At 52.1% G+C, this 27,888-nt stretch overlaps 1 protein-coding gene and 1 non-coding gene across 3 annotated transcripts in view; one reads left to right on the forward strand and one right to left on the reverse strand.

Moving 5' to 3' along the window:
- The window catches only part of adgb (androglobin), a 564,769-nt gene that overhangs the window by 293,084 nt on the left and 243,797 nt on the right, over positions 1-27,888 (forward strand). For both annotated transcript variants that reach the window (XM_038805127.1, XM_038805138.1), the window contains exons 17-18: positions 3,712-3,757; positions 27,418-27,571. In XM_038805127.1, coding sequence (XP_038661055.1) covers positions 3,712-3,757; positions 27,418-27,571 — 200 coding nt within the window. The remainder of the gene's footprint in view (positions 1-3,711; positions 3,758-27,417; positions 27,572-27,888) is intronic.
- Positions 22,737-22,807, reverse strand: trnag-ccc. The gene has a single exon. It is a non-coding gene; the product is annotated as a tRNA-Gly (tRNA).

Consider the following 27,888-nt stretch of genomic DNA (forward strand, 5'->3'; position numbering starts at 1 on the left):
GGGTTCCGTTTGGTGTCACAAATGGGGTCTCGGTCTTCCAATGGGAGATGGACCGAATGGTCGACAAGTACGGATTACAGGCTACCTTCCCGTATCTCGATAATGTCACCATCTGCGGCCACGACCAGCAGGACCATGACGCCAACCTCCAGAAATTCCTCCGAACCGCAAAACTCCTTAACCTCACGTACAATAAGGAAAAATGCGTGTTTAGCACCGACCGCCTAGCCATCCTCGGCTATGTAGTGTGTAACGGAGTGTAGGCCCCGACCCCGAACGCATGCGCCCCCTGATGGAACTCCCTCTTCCCAATACCCCAAAATCCCTCAAACGCTGCCTGGGGTTCTTCGCATACTACGCCCAATGGGTTCCCAATTACGCTGACAGGGCCCGTCCCCTCATGCAAACCACGACCTTCCCGCCATCGACGGAGGCCTGCCAGGCCTTTAGCCGCATCAAAGCGGACATCGCAAAGGCCACGATGCGCGCCATCGACGAGGCCCTCCCCTTCCAGGTCGAGAGCGATGCATCAGAAGTAGCTCTGGCGGCCACCCTGAACCAAGCGGGCAGACCCGTGGCCTTCTTCTCCAGAACTCTCCAGGCTTCCGAACTCCGCCACCCCTCTGTGGAAAAGGAAGCCCAGGCCATAGTCGAAGCCGTGTGACATTGGAGGCACTATTTGGCCGGCAGGAGGTTTACCCTCCTCACAGACCAACGGTCAGTAGCCTTCATGTTTGATAATGCACAAAGGGCCAAGATCAAAAATGACAAGATTTTACGGTGGCGGATCGAGTTGTCCACGCACAACTATGATATCTTGTATCGTCCTGGGAAGCTCAATGAGCCTCCTGATGCCCTGTACCTGCGCCAGCGCGCAGACAGACCGCCTCCGCTCCCTCCACGCAGACCTCTGCCATCCAGGGGTGACCCGCCTACACCATTTCATTAAGGCCCGCAACCTGCCCTACTCCATCGAGGAAGTCAGGTCAGTAACCCGTGACTGCCACATCTGCGCCGAGTTCAAACCGCACTTCTACCGCCCCGAGCGCGCACACCTGATCAAAGCATCCCGCCCCTTCGAACGTCTTAGCATTGACTTCAAGGGGCCCCTTCCCTCTAACAATCGCAACATTTACTTCCTGGCAGTTATCGACGAACACTCCCGCTTCCCCTTCGCCGTTCCCTGTCCCGACATGACCACATCGACCGTCATTAAGGCCCTACTCTCCATCTTCTCACTGTTCGGCTACCCCGTGTACATACACAGCGATCGGGGGTCCTCATTTATGAGCGACGAGCTGCGTCAATTCCTGCTCGACAGGGGCATCGCCTCTAGCAAGACGACCAGCTATAACCCTCGGGGTAACGGACAGGTCGAGCGGGAGAATGGTACCATCTGGAAGACCATACTACTGGCCCTCTGGTCCAGAAATCTCCCTATTTCCCGATGGCAAGAGGTGATCCCCGATGCCCTGCACTCTATCCGCTCACTCCTCTGTACTGCAACTAATCAGACACCTCATGAACGTCTTCTTGTTTTCCCCAGGAAGTCGTCCTCCGGATCCCCTCTCCCGACGTGGCTGGTCACCCCCGGGCCCATCTTGCTCCGGAAGCATGTGCGGGTGCACAAGTCCGACCCGTTGGTGGAGCATGTCCAGTTACTCCACGCTAACCCGCAGTACGCGTATGTGGAGTACCCCGACGGTCGGCAGGACACGGCCTCCCTCCGGGACCTGGCACCCGCCGGCGTGCGCCCCCCCCACCACAGACCCCCCTCCCCTTTTTTCACCCCAGCACCCCACTCAGCTTCCCCATCCCTCATCCATGGCGTCTCCACGGCCAGCTCAGGTGACGGAGACTACTCGAAGTCTATCGTTCCCGGACTCCAGGACATCAGCAGGACCATCAGCCGATCCGACGACAACTCCTCCACTGCGGCGCTCGGCCAGGACGTCAAGGACCATCAAAAGACTGATCGAATCCTTCTAGAGTTCTACAGCCCCATGGACTTTCTTTTTGTAAATATCGTTATGTCTAGGCCAGTGGGAAGCCCCCAAATTCGATAAAGGTACGGAGAGAAAATTTATTCTCCCGACGGCTACTCATATCACCAGTTCTTTCCCCCCCCACCCTGGGTCTCGTTCACCCCCCCCCCCGCCTTCCTTCTCCGTAAGGGGTGAATGTGGTGATATGATCTGCATACTCGTCTGCCATTGGGCCAGAACGTCGGCTTACCATTGGCCCTGGTCGGTCATGTGCCTCTCGACCGATTGGCCAAGAGGCCGAGTTAACCACGCCTCTATTAACGAGGTATAAATGGTCCGACGCCTGACGATCGTCCCTTTCCATTGTAGACGATCGCAGAGCTGTGTTCTAGTCAATTAAAGCCAGACTTTGGTAAATCACTCGCCTCGCGTACAATTGATGGTACATCAGGGATTGACATATTTGTTACTGATTACTGTTTATTACTGATTCATGTTTATTGTTGGTGGGTGTATATTTGGGAGAAAATGCGAAAAAGGAGGAGAATAAATAAATATTTTTTTAAAAGAAAAGGAAAAGGAGGAATAGTTTACCACAATCTCAACCACACAGGATATAATTTGTTGCTTTGAATGAAGGGAATCAAACATGGATTGGTGAGAAAAATTGGCACAGATCTGGGAGGTGACAGCACGTTCAAGGAATTTTGAGCGAAAAGGGAGGTTGGCGATGGTCCGGTGTTTATGCAAACGTGGAGCGAATTAAGAAAAAGCTGATGGGTACTAGATATCTTCCAGCCAATGAAGTCCCTAATTCCTCCTAAATAATGTCACCAAAGTACGAAATGAATGTGAATCTGCATCCTAGCTCCTGTGTTATATGGAACAATATGTCCTGCCTGATACTGAGCTGAATAAGATACGAGATTCCTTAATGTTTTTCCATCCGAGTCCACCTTGGGGGCGTCTGAAATTTGAATCCATTTCAATGCTTTTCTTGTGCAATCTAATAAAGGTGCCGGTGACACTGATGTGAATTTGTCATGTACATTTCAATTTTAACATTGAGGCATAGCTGGATGACAGGAACAGTACAGAAATTGAAGTTAATTATTTAATTTGCATTCCATGAAACTTCAATGTTACATCTGTAATGTCCAATGAAAGGATTTTAGAAAGTGATTTCTAAGAGACTTGCTCAATAGCAGTGAAATTAAGTGTACTTTGATTGATGTGAGACAGTACATAGGGGACAATTTTCTTGATCAGTTCTGTTGGTTTCTTACTTTAACTTTAGCTTGGAAAAAGACCCAAATATAATATGTAATTTTCCGCTTGGCATGTTGACTTTGCATCAATTCTTTTCAATAGTTAGCAAATAAATCAGTTTTCAAAAATGTATATTCAATGCGAAGTTAACAATCTTTAATATTGATTAGTGAGTTTGACTTGAGAGTCAGGGAACTGGATTCTCCGCTGTCGAGATTCTCCATTTCGCCGGCAGCCCATGGGAAACCCCATTGGCCGGCTGACGAGATGGAAAATGCCGCCCATGGTACTTCCTGTTGGATCATGAAGAGTTTATATTCCTGTTGGTACCAGCAGGGCAGCTCGCCGACTGCAACCACCAGCTCAAATGTGTTGCTGTACTAAAAATCCATGTTCTTAATCTGCCATTGTGTGCCATTCTTCAGGCTGTGCATTTTACTCTCTTTTCTTTTAACAGGAAGAAACTGTGTATGTTCGACCCCAACTGGAGAACTTAATTGAAGGTGAGTTTGCACCCTTTACAACACTGAACAATGTTTTGTGAGTAGGATACAAAATCCTACTCACAAAAACTGGAAAGTAAATCCTCTGTCCTTGTCCATGTTCTTTTGGCACAATAGATGATACTCTCAAGGAGGAGTTGCTTGATACCCCTGATACTTAATTATTTAAGTGGACAACAAAGTAATGGATTTTTCTGCTGTTTGGGTGATTATTTTCTCGGACCATTAATGATGGCTTTGATTTTAGGTCCTTTTCCTCCATAATCTCAATCAATGATAAAAATGCTTCAGTCAAAGTAAACAAACCAACTGGGAAAGCAGAAAGCCAGTGGGCAGCATTTTCTCACTTTTGCACAGAGTGCCGGCGAAGGTGAGAAAACCGGCAATCAGCTCTCTGGCACTACAGCAAACCTTTCTCACCAAATAATCCAGCACTTTGTGCAAAGAAAACCCATGCCATCACACTGGCAGGGTGGGGGCTAGAAAAAGCTGGCAACACGTGGAACCCCAGGTTTGAGGCACCATGTTTAACGGGTGCCCATCTCCATTAAAAAAGAGAGCTAACCACTCCCCTCCCCCAGCGGACATGAAGACCCCCTCCACCCGCCTGCGCAAAGGTAAATTCCACTATGGACACAGGGACCCCATGGGCACAGGGAATTCCCCCTCCCACAGATAATGAAAACTCCCACGCCAATGGAGCTCCCAGAAGGGGCCCTTAGGCATTGCCCTGGTGTCAGGCTGCCAGAAAGCAGTGTCAGGGGGCAATGCCAGGGTACTGCCCAGACATATCCTTCTCCTCCCAGGGGCTGTACTTATCTTGCGCCCCAGTGGGTTCCCTTCACCTGGTTCCCAGTTTTAAAACCTGTTGTAAACCTCGCCAATGGGCAGCACGGTAGCACAAGTGGTTAGCACTGTGACTTCACAGCGCCAGGGTCCCAGGTTCGATTCCCCGCTGGGTCATGGTCTGTGCGGAGTCTGCATGTTCTCCCCGTGTCTGCGTGGGTTTCCTCCGGGTGCTCCGGTTTCCTCCCACAGTCCAAAGATGTGCAGGTTACGTGGATTGGCCATGATAAATTGCCCTTAGTGTCCAGAAAGGTTAAGAGGGGTTATTGGGTTACGGGGATAGGGTGGAAGTGAGGGTTTAAGTGGGTCGGTGCAGATTTGATGGGCCGAATGGCCTCCTACTGCACTGTATGTTCTATGTTCTAATGTCACATCACATCGGTGGGGGGGGGGGGGAGATCCTAATATGGGGGGAACATATGGTAGGGAAATCCTTTAATGTGATGATACTATATTTAAATGAGGTTCCCAACCCTTCTGGGCAGGAACCTCATTACATCGCTGGCTAGGACAATAGGATCACGAGATCGCGAAAGCAAGATTCGTGTTTTTAGGGTCTTGCGATATATTTCATCCACATCGCTATTTGTGCTCGCGGCGAACGTACGTTCAAAACCATGGCCAGTGTTCTAACTCATATCTACATATTTAAGCACCAAACTTTGTGGGCGCGATTCTCCACAAATGCGGCGAGTCGTAAAGGCTGCCATGAAACTGGCCCTGTTTCACGGCAGCCTCCGCGCCCCCTCCCGGGACCCGATTCTCCCCCCCGGGCGGGGCTAGCAGCGGGGCCCCGTGAAGCACGGTATCGCGGGCATAGCGACCGTCGCTAAGTCCGCGCGCCAGGCGTCACGCCGGCTGATGCGCACGATGACGTCAGCCGCACATGCGCAGATTGGACGGCTCCAACCCGCGCATGCGCGGGGCCGTCATCTCCCTCGGCCGCACCGCGGACTGGTCCTGCGGGGCGGCAGAGGGAGAAAGAGTCCGTAACGGACGCACTGCCCGCGATCGGTGGGCACCGATCGTGGGCCCATGCCCCCCTTGGCACGGCCGTGGTACTGTCGTGCCAATCGGGGCCCTGGATGCCCAGAACAGGCATGTTGCAGCCGTTTTTACGACGGTAGCAAGCAGGTGTGTTTGCTGCCGTAAAAACGGCCGTAAAGACCTGGGAACTCGGCCCATCGCCCTGGGGAGAATTGTTGTTCACCGTAAAAAATGGCGAGCAGCGATTCATGTCGTGGGGCGGCCGTAGGGGGGGTAGAATAGCGGGAGGGCGTGAAAAATGTCGGGGACGCCCTCCCGCTATTCTCTGACCCGTCGTGGGCAGCGGAGAATCGCGTAAGTTCCCAGCACAGAAGGAGGCCATTCAATGCATTATATCCCTACTGTCTCTTGGTTACAACTAGCACTATTCACTTTCTAAGACCTGGGGCAGAATTCTCCAATCCACCGCCAGGTCGGAGAATCGGCGCGGCGCTGCGTGAATCACACCACGCTGCCCCGATGCCAGGACGCAATTCTCCACAGTGTGCAGAATTGGCGCCGGCATGGCCGGTGCGGTGCCGGTCAGGGTATGTGCTGACTCTCCGGCCCAGGCCGGCAAGGGGCCTCCATACTGGCCTGGCCCGCGATCGGGGCCCACCGATCAGCGAGCCAGCCTCCCTGCCCTACGGCCTCCTTTCCTCCGCGCCGGCACCTGTAGCCCTGTGCCATTTGGCATCGGGGCCAGTGCAGGAAAAAAGGGCACTGCATATGCGCTAGTTGGCGCTGGCCCAACTGCACATGCGCTAATTGGAGCTGGCCCAAATGCACATGCATGGACCCTGCCGCGCCGGGTTCAGGCCAGGATGGGCAGCTGGAGTGGTGTAGGCCGTTCCAGCGCCGTCCTAGCCCCCTGTGGGCCGCAGAATGGGGTCCCGGCATGGGCGCCGACGCCGGAGTACAACACTCCCGTTTTTACTCCAGCGTCGGCACTTCTCCTTTGGGAGAATCCCACCCCTGGTTTTTCACTAAGCTCTTTAGAAATGGAGGATTTCTGACCACATTTCTGGAGTTTTCAATTGTCAATTAAGCAAGGTTTTCTCTGGGGCTCGCGTGTCTCAAAAAGTTAATGGATTTTTGAGTCTCAGCCAAGCTTCATTACGTATACTTGGCTGAGAACCCAGACATCCATTAGAGAACTAAAACACCTGAGCCCCAGAGAAAAATTTGCTTGATTGACAATTCTGGCTCACTGATCTCTGATGTCACATTCACAATGTTTTTATACAATGCTCAAGAGGTTTCAAGTGCCTTTAGTTTCAGCTGTGGAAACTTTAAAGGATTTTGATGATTGGCACTTTTATTGCCCTGTCGTAAAATGGAATTTTTTTTTTTAAAGGTAAAATAGTGTCAATGAATGACTGTTTTTATTACACCCTACTGTCCATGATCAGTGCTTCTATGCAGTGTATTGTAGGTGAATAGGCATGGAAGTGCCATAGCTTGGCATGGAGGGCATGAGAGGCAAAAGGGATTGTTTCAGGGTTTTTACCTTGGTACGGGTTGCATAAGGTGTCATAGAGAGGTGAGTGGAAGTGCCTGAGGTGACATGAATGAGACTTGGGAGTGTTTTGGTGGGGGGTGAGGGCCTTCCTGTTTTTAAGTTGAATGAAGTCCCACAATACCCAAGGGAGCCTTTTACACAGCCCACCTTGGCATCCAGAACACCCTGTGGCTGCCCTCCAAACTTTACTCTGGGTCAGCTGGCATGACTTCAGCCTTTGCCCTCCTCCACCCCACAATGCAAATCCTGCCTTTGTGCACACTCCCCTCTGAGACAGGCGAGCCGAGGAAACATTTTCCTGACCTGCCACGAGGCAGAAAATCCAGGCCCATATCTTTCTGTGTCTTCCTCTACCTCAAATATTTATCCCATATTCTGTCTTGAGAAAATGTCTCCCCAACTTAAGGTGCAAGTATGAGGGCCAGAGCTTTTGGCTTGAGTGACAAGCTTTCTGAAAGGAACTGCTACATTAATCCTATATTCAGTGTTGTGAAAAGAGAAGATTCAGTGTGCAGGCACGGTATATACTACCTTGTGCAGAGCTTGTAGAAGTTTCAAAATCCTAGCAATGCACAGTACAGAAGGTATTTGACTCTTCTCTGTTGGAACTTCCAACAGGAGTTGTGCACTGGAATCCTGGGCGGAGTTCTCCAGTCTCCGACCCCGAAATTGCGTTTGGCGATCGGCCGGTAAAACCCATGTTACCGCCGAAATTGGGGGAGGCGCCGCTTTTGCAATGCTCCGCCTCCCCCCCAAAACAGCATAGTACGCTGCTTGCTGCCGGGACGGCCTCAGGAAATTACATGAGGCCCTCCCCTCGATGGGCCAGTTCCCGATGGCGCCGGTCGCATGACGGATTTATTTTCGGGAACTTGGCGTGGAGGCTGCGGACTAAGCCCAGTGTCACCACAGTCGGCGGGGGGGGGGGGGGGGGGGGAGCCGATCCGTGGGCAGGACCGGGCTTTGGCAAGGGCTGGGGGCACTGGTGGGTGGTGGTCTGGGGTGGCCAGCCTGGCCAAAGGGGGGGACACTATTTGGCAGGCCAGGTCCGCGCGCGGCTGGCACCATGTTCCACTTCGCGGCCACCGCCCTGAGCATGCGTGGCTGCTGGCCCAGCAATTCTCAGGCCGTATCCGCAGCTAGAGCCCAGTGCTTTACGCTGCATGCCTACCAGCCCCCCACCAGATGAGGAATCGGTGGCCGTTTTGCACCGTTGTTTCGGTCGTAAAACCCCACCATTCCCATGCCGCCATCAGCACTTAGTCTCAGAATTGGAGAATCCAGTCCCCTATTTCCATGCTGTTCTCCCATTTGCAGAATCATAGAAACAAAATGGATGCTATTTTCTCTCTTCTATAAATCACTACATCGCTCAGCTCAATCTAAAATTGCTGCTGCTCAATCACTGTCTGCCACTGTATCATTGGAACAATTCACGGCAGCATAGTACTGTGAAAATAACGTGGCAAGCCAGCAGCTCAGGCTGTTCATTTACTTTTGTTGTTCCCAAACCTTCAGCGATATCCTTTTAATAACGGCAACAACTTCCTCAACTCTGCAAGTTTTTATTGTGTTGATTTCTAACTTCCTTTTTCCCTCCAGAATCCATAAATTATGAGGGTCCGGAAAATTCTGCCTTTTGTGTGCCTTTTGACGTAGGTGACTTTCTAGCCCATTCTAATTTTCTCTTCTGTCTGCTCAATGCACCTGCAAGTGAAAGAAGAGGCAAAGCAAAAGCTACTCCATCAGTCTCCATCCCCAGGCCACCTCGGATGAGGGCCCACTAGATATAAACCCATCACTGCGTTCACCCGTACCCTCCACCAGTGCAGAAACACACTGTGTTGTGATCTAGTTCCAGAGCAAGCACATCTGTAAACATATTTTGTTTCTCTCAAATTCTCATTGAGCAAATGGCTCTTCTATCTGAGCCATTTGTCTAGCAAGGTGCCTCCCCTCCTTCCATAGCTCTCTGCTTCAGGTTTATGGTGATTCGCACCATCTGATTACAGTGCACTGCTTTTCTGTCCACTGCAGCGACATGAGCAATGCCTCTTCCTCGAAAAACATGGTGGTTGGGCAATGCACATCTCCTCCATTTTCAGTTCTGTAACATAGCCTTTGCTCGATTCCAATCTTACCTATCCTATCTTAGCCAGACCATCTCCAGCAATGGCTTCACTTCTCACCCATGCATTGTTATTTCCTTAGACTCCTATGGATCTATCATGGGACGTCTCCTCTGCAACATTTACATGCTGCACTTTGAAGACATCATCCAAATTTGTGAGATGTTCTTCCACGTGCACTCTGATGGCACCAAGTTCTATTTCTACAGCACCTTTCTGGATCCTTCCTCTGCCTCTTTGCTATCAAACTATCTGTCCAACACCCAATCTTGTATCAGCTGCACTTGACTCCAGCTAAACAGTGGCAAATTTCATCTCACCCATTGTCCTCTTTCATCTCCTTTCCATCAAAAAGACCACCTATTTCCACCCGAGTCCACTAATATCATTTAGGGAAGGAAATGTCCCAGCCTTGCCCTCTAAATTGTTCTAACAAGTCACTCAGTTGCATCAACCTATTAAGAATTATAACAATCACCTTTTATGGAGCATCCTGCATCAACCTAGGTAGTGAATACAGCAAAGGCACACAGAGCCCAGTCAAGCTGCCAAAGCCTTCCTTACTTAAAACTGGACCATGCCAAAATTGCGGGAGCAAGCCCACAGACTAGTCAAATAATAGCCTGATATCGTCATACTCGGAGCATCACACTTTTCAATCAATGCTCCAGATGACTCTTCATCATCTGGTCTACTGACCAGTCTGGTTGTGTCCTAAATGGCATACCAGATTGAGTCTGTGGTAAGTGGCAGAACCAGCACAAGGAAAGCATCTACTTAACTTCATGTCTACCTGTTACTGGTGCATCTATCTGAGCCAGTATTGGTTCTATGACCACCAGACAGTGCTTATGGAGACAAAGTCTGCCTTCACATTGAGGACACCATGTTGTGTGGCACCACCATCATGCTAACTGGATAGATTCAGAACAGATCTGACAGCTCAAAACTGGACATCTAAGAGGCACTGTGGGCTATCAGAAGCAACTGAATTATATTCTACTCCAATGTGTAGACTTCGGGCCTGGCATATTCCTTGCTCTACCATGACCAGGAAACCAACCCTGCTTCAATGGAAGGTATCTGAGTACATATCAGGAGTAGCCCAAGTCATACCTAAATATGTGATGCTACCTGGTGAAGCTATATCACAGGACTAAAAGAAAGAGTAGCCCTGATAATAAAGGATGATATAAACACAGCAGTGAGAAAAGATCTTGGCTCAGAAGATCAGGAAGTAGAATTGATACAGATGGAGATTTGGAATAATACGGCTCAGAAAATTGTAGTGGGAATAGTTTATTTGATCCCTAAAAGTAATGAAACCATTGAATGGAGAATTATGCAAGAAATATTGAAAGCTTGTAACAAAGGAAATATAATAGTTATGGGGGATTTTAATCTTCAAATAGACTGGACCAGTGAAATTGGCAACGGTGGTCTTGAAGGTGTGTTTGCAGAATGCTTTCTTGACAGTTTCCCAGAAAAAGGAAATAACGCAGCCATTGAATAAATATTTTGGGCGAGATTCTCCGGACTCACGACGGTTCGGAGAATAGCGGGCGTCGGAAATTTTTACGGCGACGCTGTTCCGACGCCCTCCCGCTATTCTCCGAACCCCGCAAAATGTCGGAGTCGCCATTCCGACAAACGCCTCCTTCCCGCCCCTGACACGACCAGAATCGCCACTGATAGCCCCCCCCCCGCTATTCACCGGCCCGGATGGGCCGAAGTCCCGACGTCATGGCGCCCTGTTTGCACGTCGTGAAACACACCTGCTTTTTAAATTCGTCAACCAGTCGGCCTGGCTGACGACAGCTTGGAGGAGGTCAGGGCACCACTCTGCGCACCGCTCAGCGCACCGCTCAGCGCACCGCTCGAGTCTGGCCACAACGGGGAAGGCATCCCTGAGAACGGGAGGGGGTCCAGAGCGGGGGGAGTGTGGGGCGACGGGGGAGGCAGTGGGGGCAACGGGGGAGGCAGTGGGGGAGACGGGGGAGGCAGTGGGGGAGACGGGGGAGGCAGTGGGGGAGACGGGGGATGCAGTGGGGGAGACGGGGCAGGCAGTGGGGGGCGACGGGGGAGGCAGTGGGGGAGACGGGGAGGCAGTGGGGGGCGACGGGGAAGGCAGTGGGGGAGACGGGGGAGGCAGTGGGGGGCGACGGGGAAGGCAGTGGGGGAGACGGGGGAGGCAGTGGGGGGCGACGGGGGAGGCAGTGGGGGGCGACGGGGGAGGCAGTGGGGGAGGTGGGGGAGACGGGGGAGGCAGTGGGGGGCGACGGGGGAGGCAGTGGGGGGCGACGGGGGAGGCAATGGGGGGCGACAGGGGAGGCAGTGGGGGAGACGGGGGAGGCAGTGGGGGGCGACGGGGGAGGCAGTGGGGGGGCGACGGGGGAGGCAGTGGGGGGCGACGGAGGGGGGGGTTGGGTAGAGAGTGAGCCGTCCAACCCCGTAACAAAATGTCTGCCAGCATGCCATGGTGTGCCGGTGACGAGGACACGGCCGCTGGTTCCCCTGTGGCTTCCGGACACAGGCCACTGACGCACCCGTGAGGAGGCCATAGTTTACTGGCCGTTGGATGCAGAAAGTGACCAGGGGTTAGGCTGACCGCGTGTCAGCAGCGCGACCAGGCCACCGGGACACACTGGTATCCCATGGCTGGCGGCTGCCGAGGTGTCGACTAACCTCCGTCTAACATGTCCCGTTTCTCTGCCTCCCACCATCCTTCTGTAGGTTAGCACGATGTATGGGAACAGAACGGCGATGTTCTGCGCAGTGGTTGGGGCCGCTCTACTGGATTTGGAGATGCAGCAGCATCCACACCCACAACCCGCAGTGGCTGCAGGGCCAGCTGCAGCAGCAGAGGGAAGGGCCGAGGAGGTGCCAGTCGTCGAGCAGCATGGGGGGGGGGGGGGGGGGGAGGAGGAGGAGGAAGAGGAAGAGGAGAGAGTGAGGGTGCAGCCACGGCGCCAGAGGCGACGACCAAAGCCGAGGGTGTACCGTGTCCGGGTCTCTTTCCTAACAATGCCGGACATCACCTGCAGGAGAAGACTCCGGCTGAGTAGGCAGACTGTGATACATATCTGCCAACTCCTGTCGCACCTCGCCCCACGTGGAACGGGGGGAGGACACGCGATCCCGGTTGCCATCAAGGTGACGGTCGCTCTGAACTTCTATGCTACCGGCTCCTTCCAGTCTCCGAGCGGGGACGTCTCCAGGATCTCCCAGTCATCGGTGCACAGGTGCATCCGGGATGTGACCGACGCCCTCTATGCCATCGCGGACCGCTACATCACCTTTCCCGAGGACCAAGCAAGTCAAGACTCACGAGCCCGTGGATTTGCCAGTGTGGCCGGGATACCGAGGGTTCAGGGGTCAATCGACTGTGTTCACGTCCCCATGCGCCCTCCTGCTGTGGACAAGGAAGTGTTCACAAACAGGAGGGGGACATACTCCATTAATGTCCAGGTGGTATGCGACCCCCACATGAGGTTCATGAACGTCTGTGCAAGGTTCCCAGGGAGTGTGCATGACTCCTACATACTAGCGCAGTCGTTCATCCCTGCGATGTTTGAGGGACGTCCCCCCCGGCTGAGGGGCTGGTTGCTAGGCGACAGGGGTTATCCGCTGAGGTCTTGGCTGATGACACCTATACGGAGGCCTCAGACCAATGCGGAAACACGATACAACGAGGCCCATGCAGCAACCAGGGGTGTGGTGGAGCGCTGCCTTGGCCTCCTGAAGATGAGATTCAGGTGCCTGGACCGCTCCGGAGGGGCCCTGCAGTACCAGGCCGACAGGGTCGCTCGCATTGTAGTGGTCTGCTGTGCGCTGCACAACATCGCGATGCAGAGGGGAGATGACCTGCTGCAGGAGGCGGAGGGAGAAGCTAGTGGCAGTGGTGCCAGCACAGAGGAGGAGGAGGAGGAGGCGAGGGAGGAGGAGGAGGAGGAGGAGGAGGCTGGCAGAGTGGCGGGCGCAGAACGCAGACACGACCCAGGTGCTGGTGATGTCCAGGAGGCGGCACGACGGACCCGGCAAGGACGGCGGGCACGCGACGCCCTGGTGGCAGCACGGTTCACGCATCGCATGTGACGTCCCCGATGAACACCAAACCACTACCTGCATCGCTAGTCATGCAGAGGGTCACCACACAACTGCCACCACCACAACCCCCCCCCCCCCCTCTCAGTGTACACTGCTCCACTTCGACATGACGCTTATCACTGGGTACAGACGGAATGGCACAACATTGATGGCTGTGTCAGCGGGTGTGATCAGTGCCATGTGGAATGATGACAGCCCGCTCTGCGAAGAGCTGTGAGCTCAGAATCGTTAGAGAGAGTCTGACCCATGGCAATAGCTGAACCATCCACCTTGGTGGCCGCTGAGTTCGTCACTGACACTCCATCACGTGCCCGCGTGGGCTAGCTGTGGGAGGGGGTAGAGGCAGGGACTGCACACCCGGCACCGAGGTTTCACCACCCGTCACCCCCAGCGACACTCGGTCACCATCACGATTCCTGTGGCTGTGGAACAATCACACGGTATTACAAGTAAGGTGGAACAGTGCGTTTAATATTAACAATTATTTACAGGTGCCCTAGCCCCTACAACTAAACTGTGCCCTTCACCCGTGCCAACTTACTCAGTGTCTATCTTAGTTGCCTTACGGGCCCTACCACTACGTCGAAGTGACTCCCCAGATGATACAGCAGGAGTGGAGGAGGATTGCTGCGAATCGCCCCCCTCGACTCGTTTCTCCTTGGCTAAGCGTTTCCTGGGGCGACCAGGCCTTGATGGGCCAGGCTGCTCTGCGGGCGTCTCGGATGACATTGTGCCACCCTGCTCTGCCTGCTGCCCACCCGATGCACCAGGGATGGGACGGGGGGAGGCCGAGAATTCCGGGACGTCCCGTGATGGAGTTAATGGGACGGGCCCCGAAACCTCCTCCTCCCTCGGGGAGCCCGGTGGCCCCCGGGCCTCACTTTGGGACAGAGGTGCGAGCGGGGAGGTGCCCCGTCGCACCACCGACACCTGGCGCTGCCAGTCCTGGAGGCCTGCAACGGTATCCACCAGGATCCGAAGGTTTGCAGAGACGGAGTCCAGGGAGTTAAACATTCCCACCAGGGACTGTGCGACCTCAACCTGTGTGTGCACGACGCCATCCAGCACATGTGTCAGGCGGTTGATGGTCTCCGCGACCGACTGCGGCGACTGTGCTATCGACTGCTGCGACTGTGCTATCGACTGCTGGGACTGTGCCATGGCGTGCTGCGACTGGGCCATGACCTGCTGAGACTCGGCCATGGCCCGCAGGGCGCCGGCAATGTCGTTTTGGCTCTGGCACATTGCTGCCTGTGAGAGGGCAACCCTGTCCAGGGCCGAGGATGACGCGTGCACATTAACCCCAACGTCTTGCATAACCTGACCCATTGCCTCCACCGCGGATGCCACCCGTGCGGGTGTCGGACTGGGTCTCTGCCATGAGCGGCACCACTCCCTGCTCTTGGACGCGGTTCGACTCCTCTAACAGCGTCTGCAGAGCCAGGAAGGCTGCCCTCCTCCCGCCATTGTTTCCCTGGGTTTCCTGAGGCATCGGCTGTGCGGGTGGGTTGATAAACTCCAGGAACTCAGAAAACGTCTGGGAGCCAGCTGCATCCTGGGCCTGGTCTGGCCTCCGCGAGTCCGGGCCCTCTGTTGCTCCGACCTCCACCTGCTGTACCTGCTCAGCTGTGATGTGCCAACCAGACTGTGCCCCAGGAGACTCATCACTAAATAGGCCCGCCGGGGTGGGTGTCTCTAGGATAATGGATGTGGTGGGAGAAAGCAGTGCCGCAAGCCCGACGCTCTCAATGTTTAGGGCCTCCTCCAGGGTGTGGGGCTGCTCAGCGACAGGAGGGTTGTCCCTGGCCATTTCTGGTGGTGGTGGTGGACTTCGAACCCTCTGTGCGTCCTGGTCCGCAGATTGGGTTGGGGCGGATGGGGCTGCCCGCTGATCGGGCACCCTCTGTTGTGAGGCCCCGGGTGAGGTGGCGGCAGATTCCTGTCTCCGTCTGGAGGCAGACGGCCCTGGTCGTTCGGCATCACGTCCTAGGGAAGAGAATGAGACGGGTTATTTCGATTTGCTCGGCAGGCCACTGGACGGTCCCAGTGGGCAGGGTTTGTGAAGGGACAGAGGATGGGGGAGGTGTCCCAGTGGGCAGGGTGTGTGAAGGGACAGAGGATGGGGGAGGTGTCCCAGTGGGCAGGGTGTTTGAAGGGACAGAGGATGGGGGAGGTGTCCCAGTGGGCAGGGTGTGTGAAGGGACAGAGGATGGGGGAGGGGTGAGTGTTTGTCAGGGAGGGTTGTCTCACTTGCTGCAGTTCCGCCAACCTCGCATTGCGCGATATCACGGGTGGCAGACCCCCCAACAAGGTCCAGGGCCCTCTGTTCAAAGGTGCTGAGGGGGTGCAGGTTGGGCGAACCCCCTCCAGTCTTGTGCCGCTCACGGTGGTTATGAGCGGCCTTGGCCTGTTGGGGGAGGGAACATAGGTAGATCATTACAAAACGGTAGGTATCAGCAGTCCGTTCAGATACTGGCACAGTTTGGGGGGGGCAAGTTGTCATAAGACGATTGCATCTCTCCTCGGGGCCAGAGCGCTGGGTCTGTGACAACTTTGTGAACCACCCTCAAATAACTCTGCCCCAATCCCTCTCCCCCCACCCCCCCTCCCGTGCCGGGGGGGGGGGGGGGGGGGGGGGGGGGTGCTTAAGTTAAGGGGGAGGGATGGTTGTGACCAGGGGGCACCCTCATGGCACTTACCCTGGCAGACCTGGTGAGGTCGTGTAGCTTCTTCCTACATTGCTCTGCTGAGCGAGGGGTCTTTCCCACAGCACTGACGGCAGCAGCCACGTCACGCCAGGCCTGGCGTACCGCGCTGGCAGGTTGGTGATGCCCTCTCCGCGGGCGGATGATGCCCCTCCTCTGCTCCACGGCATCGAGCAGCGCCTCGACGTCAGCATCTACAAAGCGAGGAGCAGCTCTCCTCGGCTCCGACATCCTGCCCGACAGATTCTGTGGTCGCCCGCGCCTTTTTACGGCGTCGGGCGGCATCACGTGGGCGTGATCGTGTCGTCGTCGCGTTCCGTCGTCATCACGCACGTAATTGACGCGGCCGCACTACTAGCCCATTTCCAGGAAGTGAATCCGTCGGGAAATGAAGCCTTCGCGACCGTCATAAAACGCTCCCGATTTTTACGACGGTTTTACGACTTTCCGCGGGTGCGGAGAATTTCGCCCTTTGTGTCTGTCTTCAGAGGACAGGACATGAATTACATACCAGAAAGAGAGGATAAGTATGATTGGTCAGCAGCTCCAGAGGGCAAGACTTTCTCCCCTTTGAGGGGCTAAAGTCCCACACTGCCCTGTATAGCCCACCCACAGCTCATTATGGCTGTCTGTACCTCTGTAATATGCCGCTCCTGATCCTTTTTGAAGACTGTTTCCAATACCTGTGTGTTTACTTACACAGGATTGAAATGTGAAGTTTGAATCAAAACAAATTTATTTTACACGACTAAACTTGATTAGGTTTGCACACTTTACTGAGTAACAGATATTAAACTAATGATACTGAATCTGTAGTACAGTAAGCAATATTCTATCTAACTATTAAACTACTCTATGACTTGACCTTGTGCTAGTCTTTACAATCAATCCTCACTCAGCTCTCATCAGCTTCTCATCATGTTCTCCCAGAATTCCTAGAGGTGCTGTCTTATATACAATGAATTAGTAATGCCATCTAAGTGTTTGATTCACACATAGTTTCAGATGTTACCCCTTTATTACACTGGCACTATACATATCATTACAGTAACATGCCAAGGCCTAACCAGTGGTGCCCACATCCCATGAGTTAACAAAAATGTTAAAAATACATGGTGAAGAATTTTCCATCTGCGGGTTTCTCCAGTCCGCCAGCAGCGCACCCAAGCCCGCGAGTTTTCTAATGGCATGGGGTGGCCGCAATGGGACACCCATTGGCTGGCTACGGGAACAGGAGTATCCCGTTGCCGGCGGGGATGCGCCACCTGGGAAAACGCAGCTGGCGGACATGAGAATCCCGCCTATGATATGAGAGGGCATGGAAGTGGATGTGGGATATTAATGGACATGGAGAGGGCTTGGGAAATATTAGAGGACATAGAGAAGGCATGAGGGGGAAAGGGAAAGAATGGAGGGACATGGGGGTGAAGGGTGAGTGCTGAACGGCTAAACAGTCTTTTTGTTTTCATTCAGAGTACCCAATTATTTTTTTTCCAATTAAGAGGCAATTTAGCGTGGCCAATCCACCTACCCTGCACATCTTTTTGGGTTGTTGGGGCAAAACCCACACAGACATGAGGAAAATGTGCAAACTCAACACGGACAGTGACCCAGGGTCAGTATTCGAGCCCGGGTCCTCAGTGCCGCAGTCCCAGTGCTAACCACTGTGCTACATGCCGCCCCCGAACAGTCATGATTACAACTGGACTGATGTTCCTGTAACTTGAGGCAGAACCTCTAGCCTGCCAATCTTGCCATCTGTTGCCTCCATTGCCACAACTGGCTCCATTGCCCATCTCCAGCCTAAGCCCACCTCATCAACACAAAATGAGGGTGTGTGGGATCCTCCAGGACAGAGATGGGATAGCAGAATTGGAAGAATACTTGACTAAAATACCTGGGCGGGATTCCCCATTGTCCAACGCCGATATCGTAATCGGCGATCGGGCAGAGAATCCCTTTTAAGACTGAATCGGGGGCAGCTCCTGTTTTTGGATGCACCCCCTCCCCTCCAAAGCGGCATCATCGGGGTGTACGCTGCACACCGCTGGGATGAACTCAGGATGTGACTTGAAGGCCCTCCCCCAATGCTCTGCCCCCGATTGGCCGGGTCCACGGTGGGTCAGATCACTTGTGCTCTCAGTTTTCTTGAATCTGGCCTGGCGGCTGCGGACTGTGTCCAGCACCACCACAGTTGGGTGGGGGCAGCTGTGCCGTTTGCTGGGGGAGCTTCGGCGAGGGCTTTGAGAACTGATGGCCGTGGACTGGAGGTGTGGCAGGTCAGGTCTGCGCACGGCCGGCACCATGTTGTACAGTGCGACCGTTGCAGGTCGTCGCTGAACCGGCCATTCTCCAGCCCCATGTATTATTAATCTGCCCATGACTTTCCAAAGCTTGTTCATCTCTACACGCCACAAGCTATGAGTATGATTGAATATTCCCCACTTGCTTGGATGTGTTCAGCTCCAACAACACTCAAGAAGCTTGATGCAATTCAAGCCATAAGCAAGGCTTGATTAGCACCCCTTCCACCATCTTGAACATTTGCCTCCTCCACCACCAGTACACTGGGCAGCATAGTCTGTATCATCTACCAGATGCATTGCAGCACCTCGCCAAAGCTTTTTCAACAGTACCTTCCAAATCTGTGACCTGTACCACTTAGAAGAAGAAGGGCAATTGGTGCTTGGGGACACTATCACCTACAAGTTACATACCATCTTGACTTGGAAACATATAATTGTTCTTTTACATCACTGAGTCAAAACTTGGAACTCCCTCCCCAATCACACTTTGGGTACACTACATGAACTGCAACAGTTCAAGAATGCAACTCATCATTAACTTATCAAGGACAGTTAGGGATGGGCAATAAATGCTGTCCTTGTCAGTGACACCCACATTTGCAACATTGCCTGCCTCCAATCAACCTGCTGCCACATTTCGTCCTCTTGCTTTGCCACCTCTAGACTTGACGATTCAATTCTCCACATTCTGTGGACTTCAACTCATTTCAAAACTTTGCTGTCCTTATCTTATTCCACACCAAGACCTGTTCACTTATCACTCATGTCCTCACTGATCTGCATTGGCTTATGGTTCCTGAGTAACTCTGATTTAAAGTTTGCAACATCTCCAGCCCTATAACCCTCCCAGAATCCTCCATTACTTAAACTCTGGCCGCTTGTGCATTTCCAAATATCGCTTCTTTAAAATTTCCATCAACACCAAACTTTTTCATAATGCTCTTAACCCTTTCTTATAACTCCTTTGGTTCAACATTCATTTTTGTCTTATAAATTTTGATGCTTTTCTTTGCTAAAGATGCCATGTAAATACAAGTTGTCAGTAAGTAATCTCTCCTGTTTCAGATTAGCATGAATGCATAGCACAATGGCGTTGGCTGTCTGCTGCCCAACTTCTGTGGCATCATATTCACACCACCTTGCTGGTTCCACTAGTATAATGTTACTCGCTCGGTTATTGATCTTCCTTTAGTTCTGCCTGGAGCTACATATCCTAATTTCTTGCTCTGTGAATATGTAGGCTGTTTATGAACATTACTTTAAGCTTTATTTTTTTCTTTAGCCATTTCACGAAAGCACTTTCATAAATTACTTTCTCTTAATTCAGCATGAAGCCATGCAATCTGCCACTTATCATGTCCATACACAGGGCTCCTCAGGGCATTCTCATGATTACTTGCTGCCCATGTTCATGTTTGCTTGAGGCCATGCAGTTTTCTTCTCATTTCTGTTCCTGTACACTGAATTTATTTTGCCATCATTGTCACCTGCTCAGACTCCTCCTCTACCCTTTACTTACATGTGTGTTTCTCAGAAGAAACTAATTTGTCAATACTCACCATTAACAACAGACTGAAGGGAATCATCTGAATTTAGCTTTCTGTTTCAGCTTTACTCCCCACTCAACAAATTCCCTCATACCACAGCTAGGTTCATGATATATTTATTTATTGTTCTTGTTCTCTTTAGCTAATAGAAAGTAAAATAAAGTCACCATAGTTCCAGATGACCATGCACGGCAGCACAGTGGTTAGCACTGTTGCTTCACAACGCCAGGGCCCAGGTTCGATTGCCGGCTTCGGTCACTGTCTGTGCACAGTCTACACATTCTCCCGTGTCTGCGTGGGTTTACTCGGGGTACTCTAGTTTCCTCTCGTGTCTTGAAAGATGTGCTTGTTAGGGTGAATTGGACATTCTAAATTCTCGCTCCATGTACCCGAATTGGGTCCAGAATGTGGCAACTTGGGGATTTTCACAGTTACTTCATTGCAGTGTTAATGTAAGCCCACCTGTGACACTAATAAAGATTATTATTATAGACTGCTTTCCCCTTTGAGGGGAGGAGCTGACTGGGGGTGATTTAACCTGAGGATCACCACACCTCAGGCGAGAGGCAAGGTTGAGAAGGCGAGGCCTTCTTGAATAATCTCAGATGGTATTGAACACGTGCTGTTAGCCTCGCTCTGCATCATCAACCAGCTGTCCAGCCAACTGAGCTAAACCGGCCCCCAGTGCATTAATTAATGCATTACTGCTGATATCCTTTGATTAATCAGTTGTGGGTTCAGGAATGTTCAATTTCCACCAATATATTGGAAACTTAACAATTCTCCATCAGAAGATGAAATGCTTGACCTTATTTATTTGAGTTTTTTTTAAAGAAAAACATAAGGCTGGAAGTGCCCTTATTTTTAATCTCCAGTCTTTGCATAGTACCATTGGAGAGTTTCATGAGTGCTGAATCCATGTTGTAGCATTTTAAACTTACAGGATACAGTTAATTGGCCATTTGTCCCATTGCTGTTTTTGGGACTGAGTTGTAATGTTGGCGGCTGCAATCATTCCTATAACAGTGGTGGCTGCACTTCCGAAGCAATTTATTCTCCATAATGAGCTGGAGCACATTTGAGATAAGAGAGGAATTGTACCAAGAATGCAAACTGTCTCCAGCTGCTGGCATAATTGATATTTAAATCCAGCTTTCCCGCATTTTCAGGGCTCTCGCTGAGCTTACTTGTTCAAATTGGGTGGCTGCATGCTGCAGATTGGGAAAATAAATGACCACATATACATTTGAACTCAGTGCACCCCACTACGTGCACTACAGTTGGCTGTTTAAATCAGGAGAAACAGCAGTGGGCGAGCGAGTGGTCGGGTGACACATTAGGCATAGAAATAGATATTTACCCCAAGAGCACACAGACGAGCACAAGTTTATGTAATAAAGGCAAAATACTGCGAATGCTGGAAACCTGAAATAAAAACAGAAAATGCTGGAAAAACTCAGCCCGTCTGATAGCATCTGTGAGAGAGGAAAACAGAGTTAATGAGCGCGATTTAACAGAATAATTTCTAAGTGTGATTTTGGCACAATTGGAGGGGTGCTTCGCGACTGCCGCGTTGTCGAGATTGTGGCCCATATTTCACGGCACTTAGTGCTGGAAATGAGCCCCCACGTGTTTCTCGCCATTATTGGCTGCCTCACTGTCTGATTCAACAGACTCTCGCGCCTCAGTGCCTCACCACTAACAAGGGGGAACTGTTTTTAAATGCTCCCTCACCACTTACTCCCAGTCAACGCACAAGCATGGCAGCGTAATAACCTCTCCCTGCTTTGGAGATGCTGACCTGGCCAGGCTTCTTTAAATTGTCCATTCAAGATGGGACATACTGTTCCCCCAAGGATGTTGGAGGACCGGCAACAGGGTCAACAATAATGCCTGTGAGGCAGTGGCAGCAGCTGTCAGTGCAGGCAGCATGATCAGGAGGACCTCCATACAATGTCAGAAGAAGACCAACCCGCCCCTGCCCCCCCCCCCCCCCCCCCCCCCCCCCCCCCACATATCACTGGCTGACACCTCACACCCTCTCCATATCGAATCTTTGTGCTTGCTCCTCAGCATCCCCTGGCACACACCAGCACAACCCCTTCATGTCCAGGTACGCTGCCCATGATAGACTCCCCCAGACCCATCGAGCACATGGCTCACAATGCCCTCTCTTTGCCCATAATAAGTGGAAAGGGCCAAGATGGGGGCAGAGCACCAGAGATTCGAGTCCTCACCCCCTGTGAGAAACAGGCCCTGGAAATCGGGGGTTTGTTCGAGGTGAGTGTAGTAATCAACAGCGAGGTTGACCTGACCCTTCAGGTGAGCTCTCTCAAGTGATTTGTTAATGTCAGACAAAATGATCCTTCCCTCTCACTGACCACATGTCCATTGCCTCGGAGGATTTCCAGCTGATGGGGTCGGGCCATCCGGAGTCATTCACCCCGTACCACCCAAGAGATCACCTCAGAGGAGAGATTCAAGGAGACAACCATCGAGGTGTCACAGCTGTTATCCCCACCTTCCATCAGTACAGAGACACGCAGCTTAGTGGGCGACATTAAAGAACAGGTTTCTGGAGCACAATCTGAAAATGAATGAATGAAATGAAAATCGCTTATTGTCACGAGTAGGCTTCAATGAAGTTACTGTGAAAAGCCCCTAGTCGCCACATTCCGGCGCCTGTCCGGGGAGGCTGGTACGGGAATCGAACCGTGCTGCTGGCCTGCTTGGTCTGCTTTGAAAGCCAGTGATTTAGCTGAGTGAGCTAAACCAGCCCCAGAAAAGGAAGTGCGCCGCCCGGGAATCGAACCCGGGTCGCAAGAATGGGAATCTTGCATGATACCACTACACCAGCGGCAATCTATTGAGCATCGCACAGTTACTCATGCAGGTAGAGCAGGGACATCAAAGGGAGTCAGAGGTCTGCTGGATCCCTGGACTCAGCTGGGTCCCAGTCAGATGCTGAGCCTCTGGACAAGGTTATCCCAGAGCTGATGCAGATCATCAGACATGGCCATGAGATTTAGGAGGGATATCAGTGACGTTCCAATGAGTGCATAGCCGGTTGGAGGAGTCCCAAAGGTTACAGGTGCTGGAGAAGATAATGACAGCATGTGGCACTGAGGCCAACACTGCTGGGGTGGCGATCGCAGTGGAAAACCTGGAACGTGACGTCAGCGTCTTGAGTGGTTTTGCACAAGGCATGGCTCAGTCTGGGACGACCATGGCTGAGGGCCTCAACATCATGCCCTATTGCTGAAGGACATGTCCCACATGCAGGTGGACATTGGCGAGGCACTGCAGAATGTGGGCCAGTCACAAAAGAGCATCAGTGAGGGCGTAGACACTATGGTGCAGACAACAGCGTGGTGCCAGGACTGACAGAGCCACATAAATAAGAACATAAGAACATAAGAACTAGGAGCAGGAGTAGGCCATCTGGCCCCTCGAGCCTGCTCCGCCATTCAATTAGATCATGGCTGATCTTTTGTGGACTCAGCTCCACTTTCCGGCCCGAACACCATAACCCTTAATCCCTTTATTCTTCAAAAAACTATCTATCTTCACCTTAAAACATGTAATGAAGGAGCCTCAACTGCTTCACTGGGCAAGGAATTCCATAGATTCACAACCCTTTGGGTGAAGAAGTTCCTCCTAAACTCAGTCCTAAATCTACTTCCCCTTATTTTGAGGCTATGTCCCCTAGTTCTGCTGTCACCCGCCAGTGGAAACAACCTGCCCGCATCTATCCTATCTATTCCCTTCATAATTTTAAATGTTTCTATAAGATCCCCCCTCATCCTTCTAAATTCCAACGAGTACAGTCCCAGTCTACTCAACCTCTCCTCATAATCCAACCCCTTCAGCTCTGGGATTAACCTAGTGAATCTCCTCTGCACACCCTCCAGCGCCAGTACGTCCTTTCTCAAGTAAGGAGACCAAAACTGAACACAATACTCCAGGTATGGCCGCACTAACACCTTATACAATTGCAACATAACCTCCCTAGTCTTAAACTCCATCCCTCTAGCAATGAAGGACAAAATTCCATTTGCCTTCTTAATCACCTGTTGCACTTGTAAACCAACCTTCTGTGACTCATGCACTGGCACACCCAAGTCCTCTGAACAGCGGCATGCTTTAATATTTTATTGTTTAAATAATAATCCCGTTTGCTGTTATTCCTACCAAAATGGATAAGCTCACATTTGTCAACATTGTATTCCATCTGCCAGACCCGAGCCCATTCACTTAACCTATCCAAATCCCTCTGCAGACTTCCAGTATCCTCTGCACTTTTCGCTTTACCACTCATCTTAGTGTCATCTGCAAACTTGGACACATTGCCCTTGGTCCCCAACTCCAAATCATCTATGTAAATTGTGAACAATTGTGGGCCCAACACGGATCCCTGAGGGACACCACTAGCTACTGATTGCCAACCAGAGAAACACCCATTTATCCCAACTCTTTGCTTTCTATTAATTAACCAATCCTCTATCCATGCTACTACTTTACCCTTAATGCCATGCATCTTTATCTTATGCAGCAACCTTTTGTGTGGCACCTTGTCAAAGGCTTTCTGGAAATCCAGATATACCACATCCATCGGCTCCCCGTTATCTACTGCACTGGTAATGTCCTCAAAAAATTCCACTAAATTAGTTAGGCATGACCTGCCCTTTACGAACCCAAGCTGCGTCTGCCCAATGGGACAATTTCTATCCAGATGCCTCACAATTTCTTCCTTGATGATAGATGCACATGATGCAGAAGCCTCTGGAGCTCACTCCAGCGGCCCCCCCCCCCATCCCATGGAGACCACCAGGGCCCTACGAGCTCCATTAGAGAGGAGGAAGGGCTGGAGGCAAACTGCAACTAAGGAGACAATGGCAGTCTCCAGTCCTTCCGAATCTCCCCCTCCTGACACTGGAGCATTGCAAGGGCAGAGGCTGGTATGGGAGTGAGGGCGGCGTATCAAAGCACATGTCATGGGGAACCACAGCTCAGTGGCGTCTCACTTCGTCGCTCGTGGCCGCACTCCACCTCCACGACATCCAATTCCTCTGGGCCGTCGGCCACATCTGGGGCTCTCTGTTTGGCCACGGTGAGGGACCGCAGGTCTGATGGTCCCCTACCTGTCTTCTACCGCTCCCGGCGGTTATGTGCGGCCTTCTCCTGGGGTTGGGAGGGGGAACACTACAACGACAGTGGTAGACAGTCCGACGCATGCAGCCCAGTGGGTGGGTAGCTGGTGGCCTCAGTGGCCAGGGCAAACAATCATGGCGGCTGCTATGGGTGCTGGCATGTGGGGCAGAGTGGGGGTTCAGCCATCCTCCGGGTGGGGAGGGGGGGAGGGAGGGAGTAGGGTTACGGGTATGGAGGGGACAGGGTTCATCCCTGGCTGCCCTGAGGAGGTCATGGAGTTTCTTCCAGCACTGCATGCCAGTCCGGATGACGTTGCCCATGGCGCTCACCAACTCTGCTACTTGCGCCTAGGCACAACGGACGACGGCGCCAGACAGCCACCTTCCCGGGCCAGGGTACAGGATCATCCATCACTTCACCACCGCATCCAGAAGGGTCTCCAGTTCCGTGTCTGTGAAACTTGGTTCCTCTCTCCTTATAGCCATATTGTTGGCTTGGATGGTCTATGTGTGTGGGGAGAATCGTTTATGTACGGCTGCAGCTTGCCGGACATGGCAAATCTGGCACTGTTTTTCATTAGAATTGATTGTGTTCCATGTGGCGTCGGTGCCAGCCCATCAATAGTAGCAGAATCGGTGCAGGTGTGGTGCCAGTTTTTCTGTTGTAAAAGTCCACAGATTGTCTGTTGGCTTTCACTTAGTCTTAGAAAGGTAGAATCCAGCCCAGTGCCTCTGTGATGAGATATGGGGCGGGATTCTCCACCTGCCGATGCCGATTTCGTTATCAGACAGAGAATCCCTTTTTACGACCGAATCGGGGCGGTGCCTGATTTTGGATCCTTCGCTCCCCCCTCCAAAACGGCATCATCGGGGAGTACACTGCACGCCATTGGGACAGCTTCAGGACATTACCTGAAGGCCCTCCCTCGATGCTCCACTTCCGATGTGTTCACGACGGTGTTTTTAACTTGTGCTCTTAGTTTTCGTGACCCTGGCGTGGCGGCTGCAGACTGTGCCAGCGCCACCACAGTCGGGGGTGGGGGGGGGGGTGTGTGGAGCCGTGTCGCTGGCTGGGAGGGGGGGCTTCGGCGAGGGCTGGTGGGATTGGTGTGGGTTGGCCCAGGAGTGGCGAGGAGGTGTCCAGGGGTCACTATCTGGCAGGTTTGGTTCGTGCTTGGCCGGCGCCACGTTGTACAGCGTGACCGCTGCAGGTTGTCGCCATGCCCATGCGCGGCCACGGACCCGGCAATTCTCCGCCTGTTAATTTCATGAAGGCCATGTGTTTTGCGTTGTACGGCTGCTAGCCCCTCATCGATTGGAGGATCGGTGCTGGGGCCTCGCCGATTTGTTTCATTGTAGAACTAGACACTTCCTCCGGACATAGCCTCACAATTGGTGAATCCAACCCGTTAAACTTGCCTACCAGTTCAGGAAGGTGTCAAACCTCCCATGGTAGTATTTCTGAAAGAGTTCTCCAGTGTCGTGTTCAAAATTCCTCCTATAACATAGAACATAGAACATACAGTGCGGAAGGAAGCCATTCGGCCCATCGAGTCTGCACCAACCCACTTAAGCCTTCACTTCCACCCTATCCCCGTAACCCAATAACCCCACCTATCCTTTTTGGTCACTAAGGGCAATTTATCATGGCCAGTCCATCTAATTTGCATGTCTTTGGACTGTGGGAGGAAACCGGAGCACCTGGAGGAAACCCACGCAGACACGGTGAGAACGTGCAGACTCTGCACAGACAGTGACCCAACGAGGAATCGAACCTGGGACTCTGGAGCTGTGAAGCCACAGTGCTAGCCACTTGTGCTACCGTGCTGCCCCTTGATTCAATTTTTCTGCCATTTCAGTGATGTTACTGTTTGCATATTGGAATCATAGCATTTACAGTGCAGAAGGAGGCCCTTCGGCCCATCGAGTCTGCACTAATCCTTGGAAAGAGCACCCTACTTAATCCCACACCTCTACACTATCCCTGTAACCCAGTAACCTCATCTAACCTTTTGGACACTCAGGGGCAATTTATCATGGCCAATCCACCTAACGTGCAGATCTTTGGACTGTTGGAGGAAACCGGAGCACCCGGAGGAAACCCATGCAGACACGGGGAGAACGTGCAGACTCCGCACAGTCAGTCACCCGAGGCCGGAATTGAACCCGGGACCCTGGAACTGTGAGGCAGCTGTGCTAACCCCTGTGCCACTATGCCACCCTTGACTGCACTTTATAAGCAATTAATGGATTAAAAGGTGATAAGGATATGTATTGCTGAAAGTTTTTTTCTTTTCTTAATGATTACACTTTACGTTTCAGATAACACTCCCAGCCATCTCATCAGTAGCCAGCTGTTTTCTCAAATGTCCACCGCAAACTTAGACAATAGCGCTGAACTTACCAACCAATTACAACAGAAGATCTACTGTACAGAAAAATGGATCGATTATGAAGACTTTTTCAAGTGTTTTCAGTAAGGCAAGATTACTGCTGTTTTAATCCTAATTCAGCATTTTTAAATTCAAGTCCATGTGCTTCTTGTACCCAACTCTTAATTTGTACACGTTAACGTGATTCAAGTAAAAAATATCAGGGACCAAAAAACAATAGGGCTGCAATCCTATCAGTTACACTAGATTTCCACTTACTGAAACCTCCAGCTTGAATCTTGCATGATGTTTATGAGATCAATGAGAGGGCATGTAACCAGTAAGTACTTTCATCACTATGGATGAGCAAGTGCTCACCTGTTTTATGCTAGGAAGTCTCCAGTTCCTACCAGCAGTATTG

This window comes from Scyliorhinus canicula, chromosome 1, assembly GCF_902713615.1.
Source record: "Scyliorhinus canicula chromosome 1, sScyCan1.1, whole genome shotgun sequence".
NCBI lineage: Eukaryota > Metazoa > Chordata > Chondrichthyes > Carcharhiniformes > Scyliorhinidae > Scyliorhinus > Scyliorhinus canicula.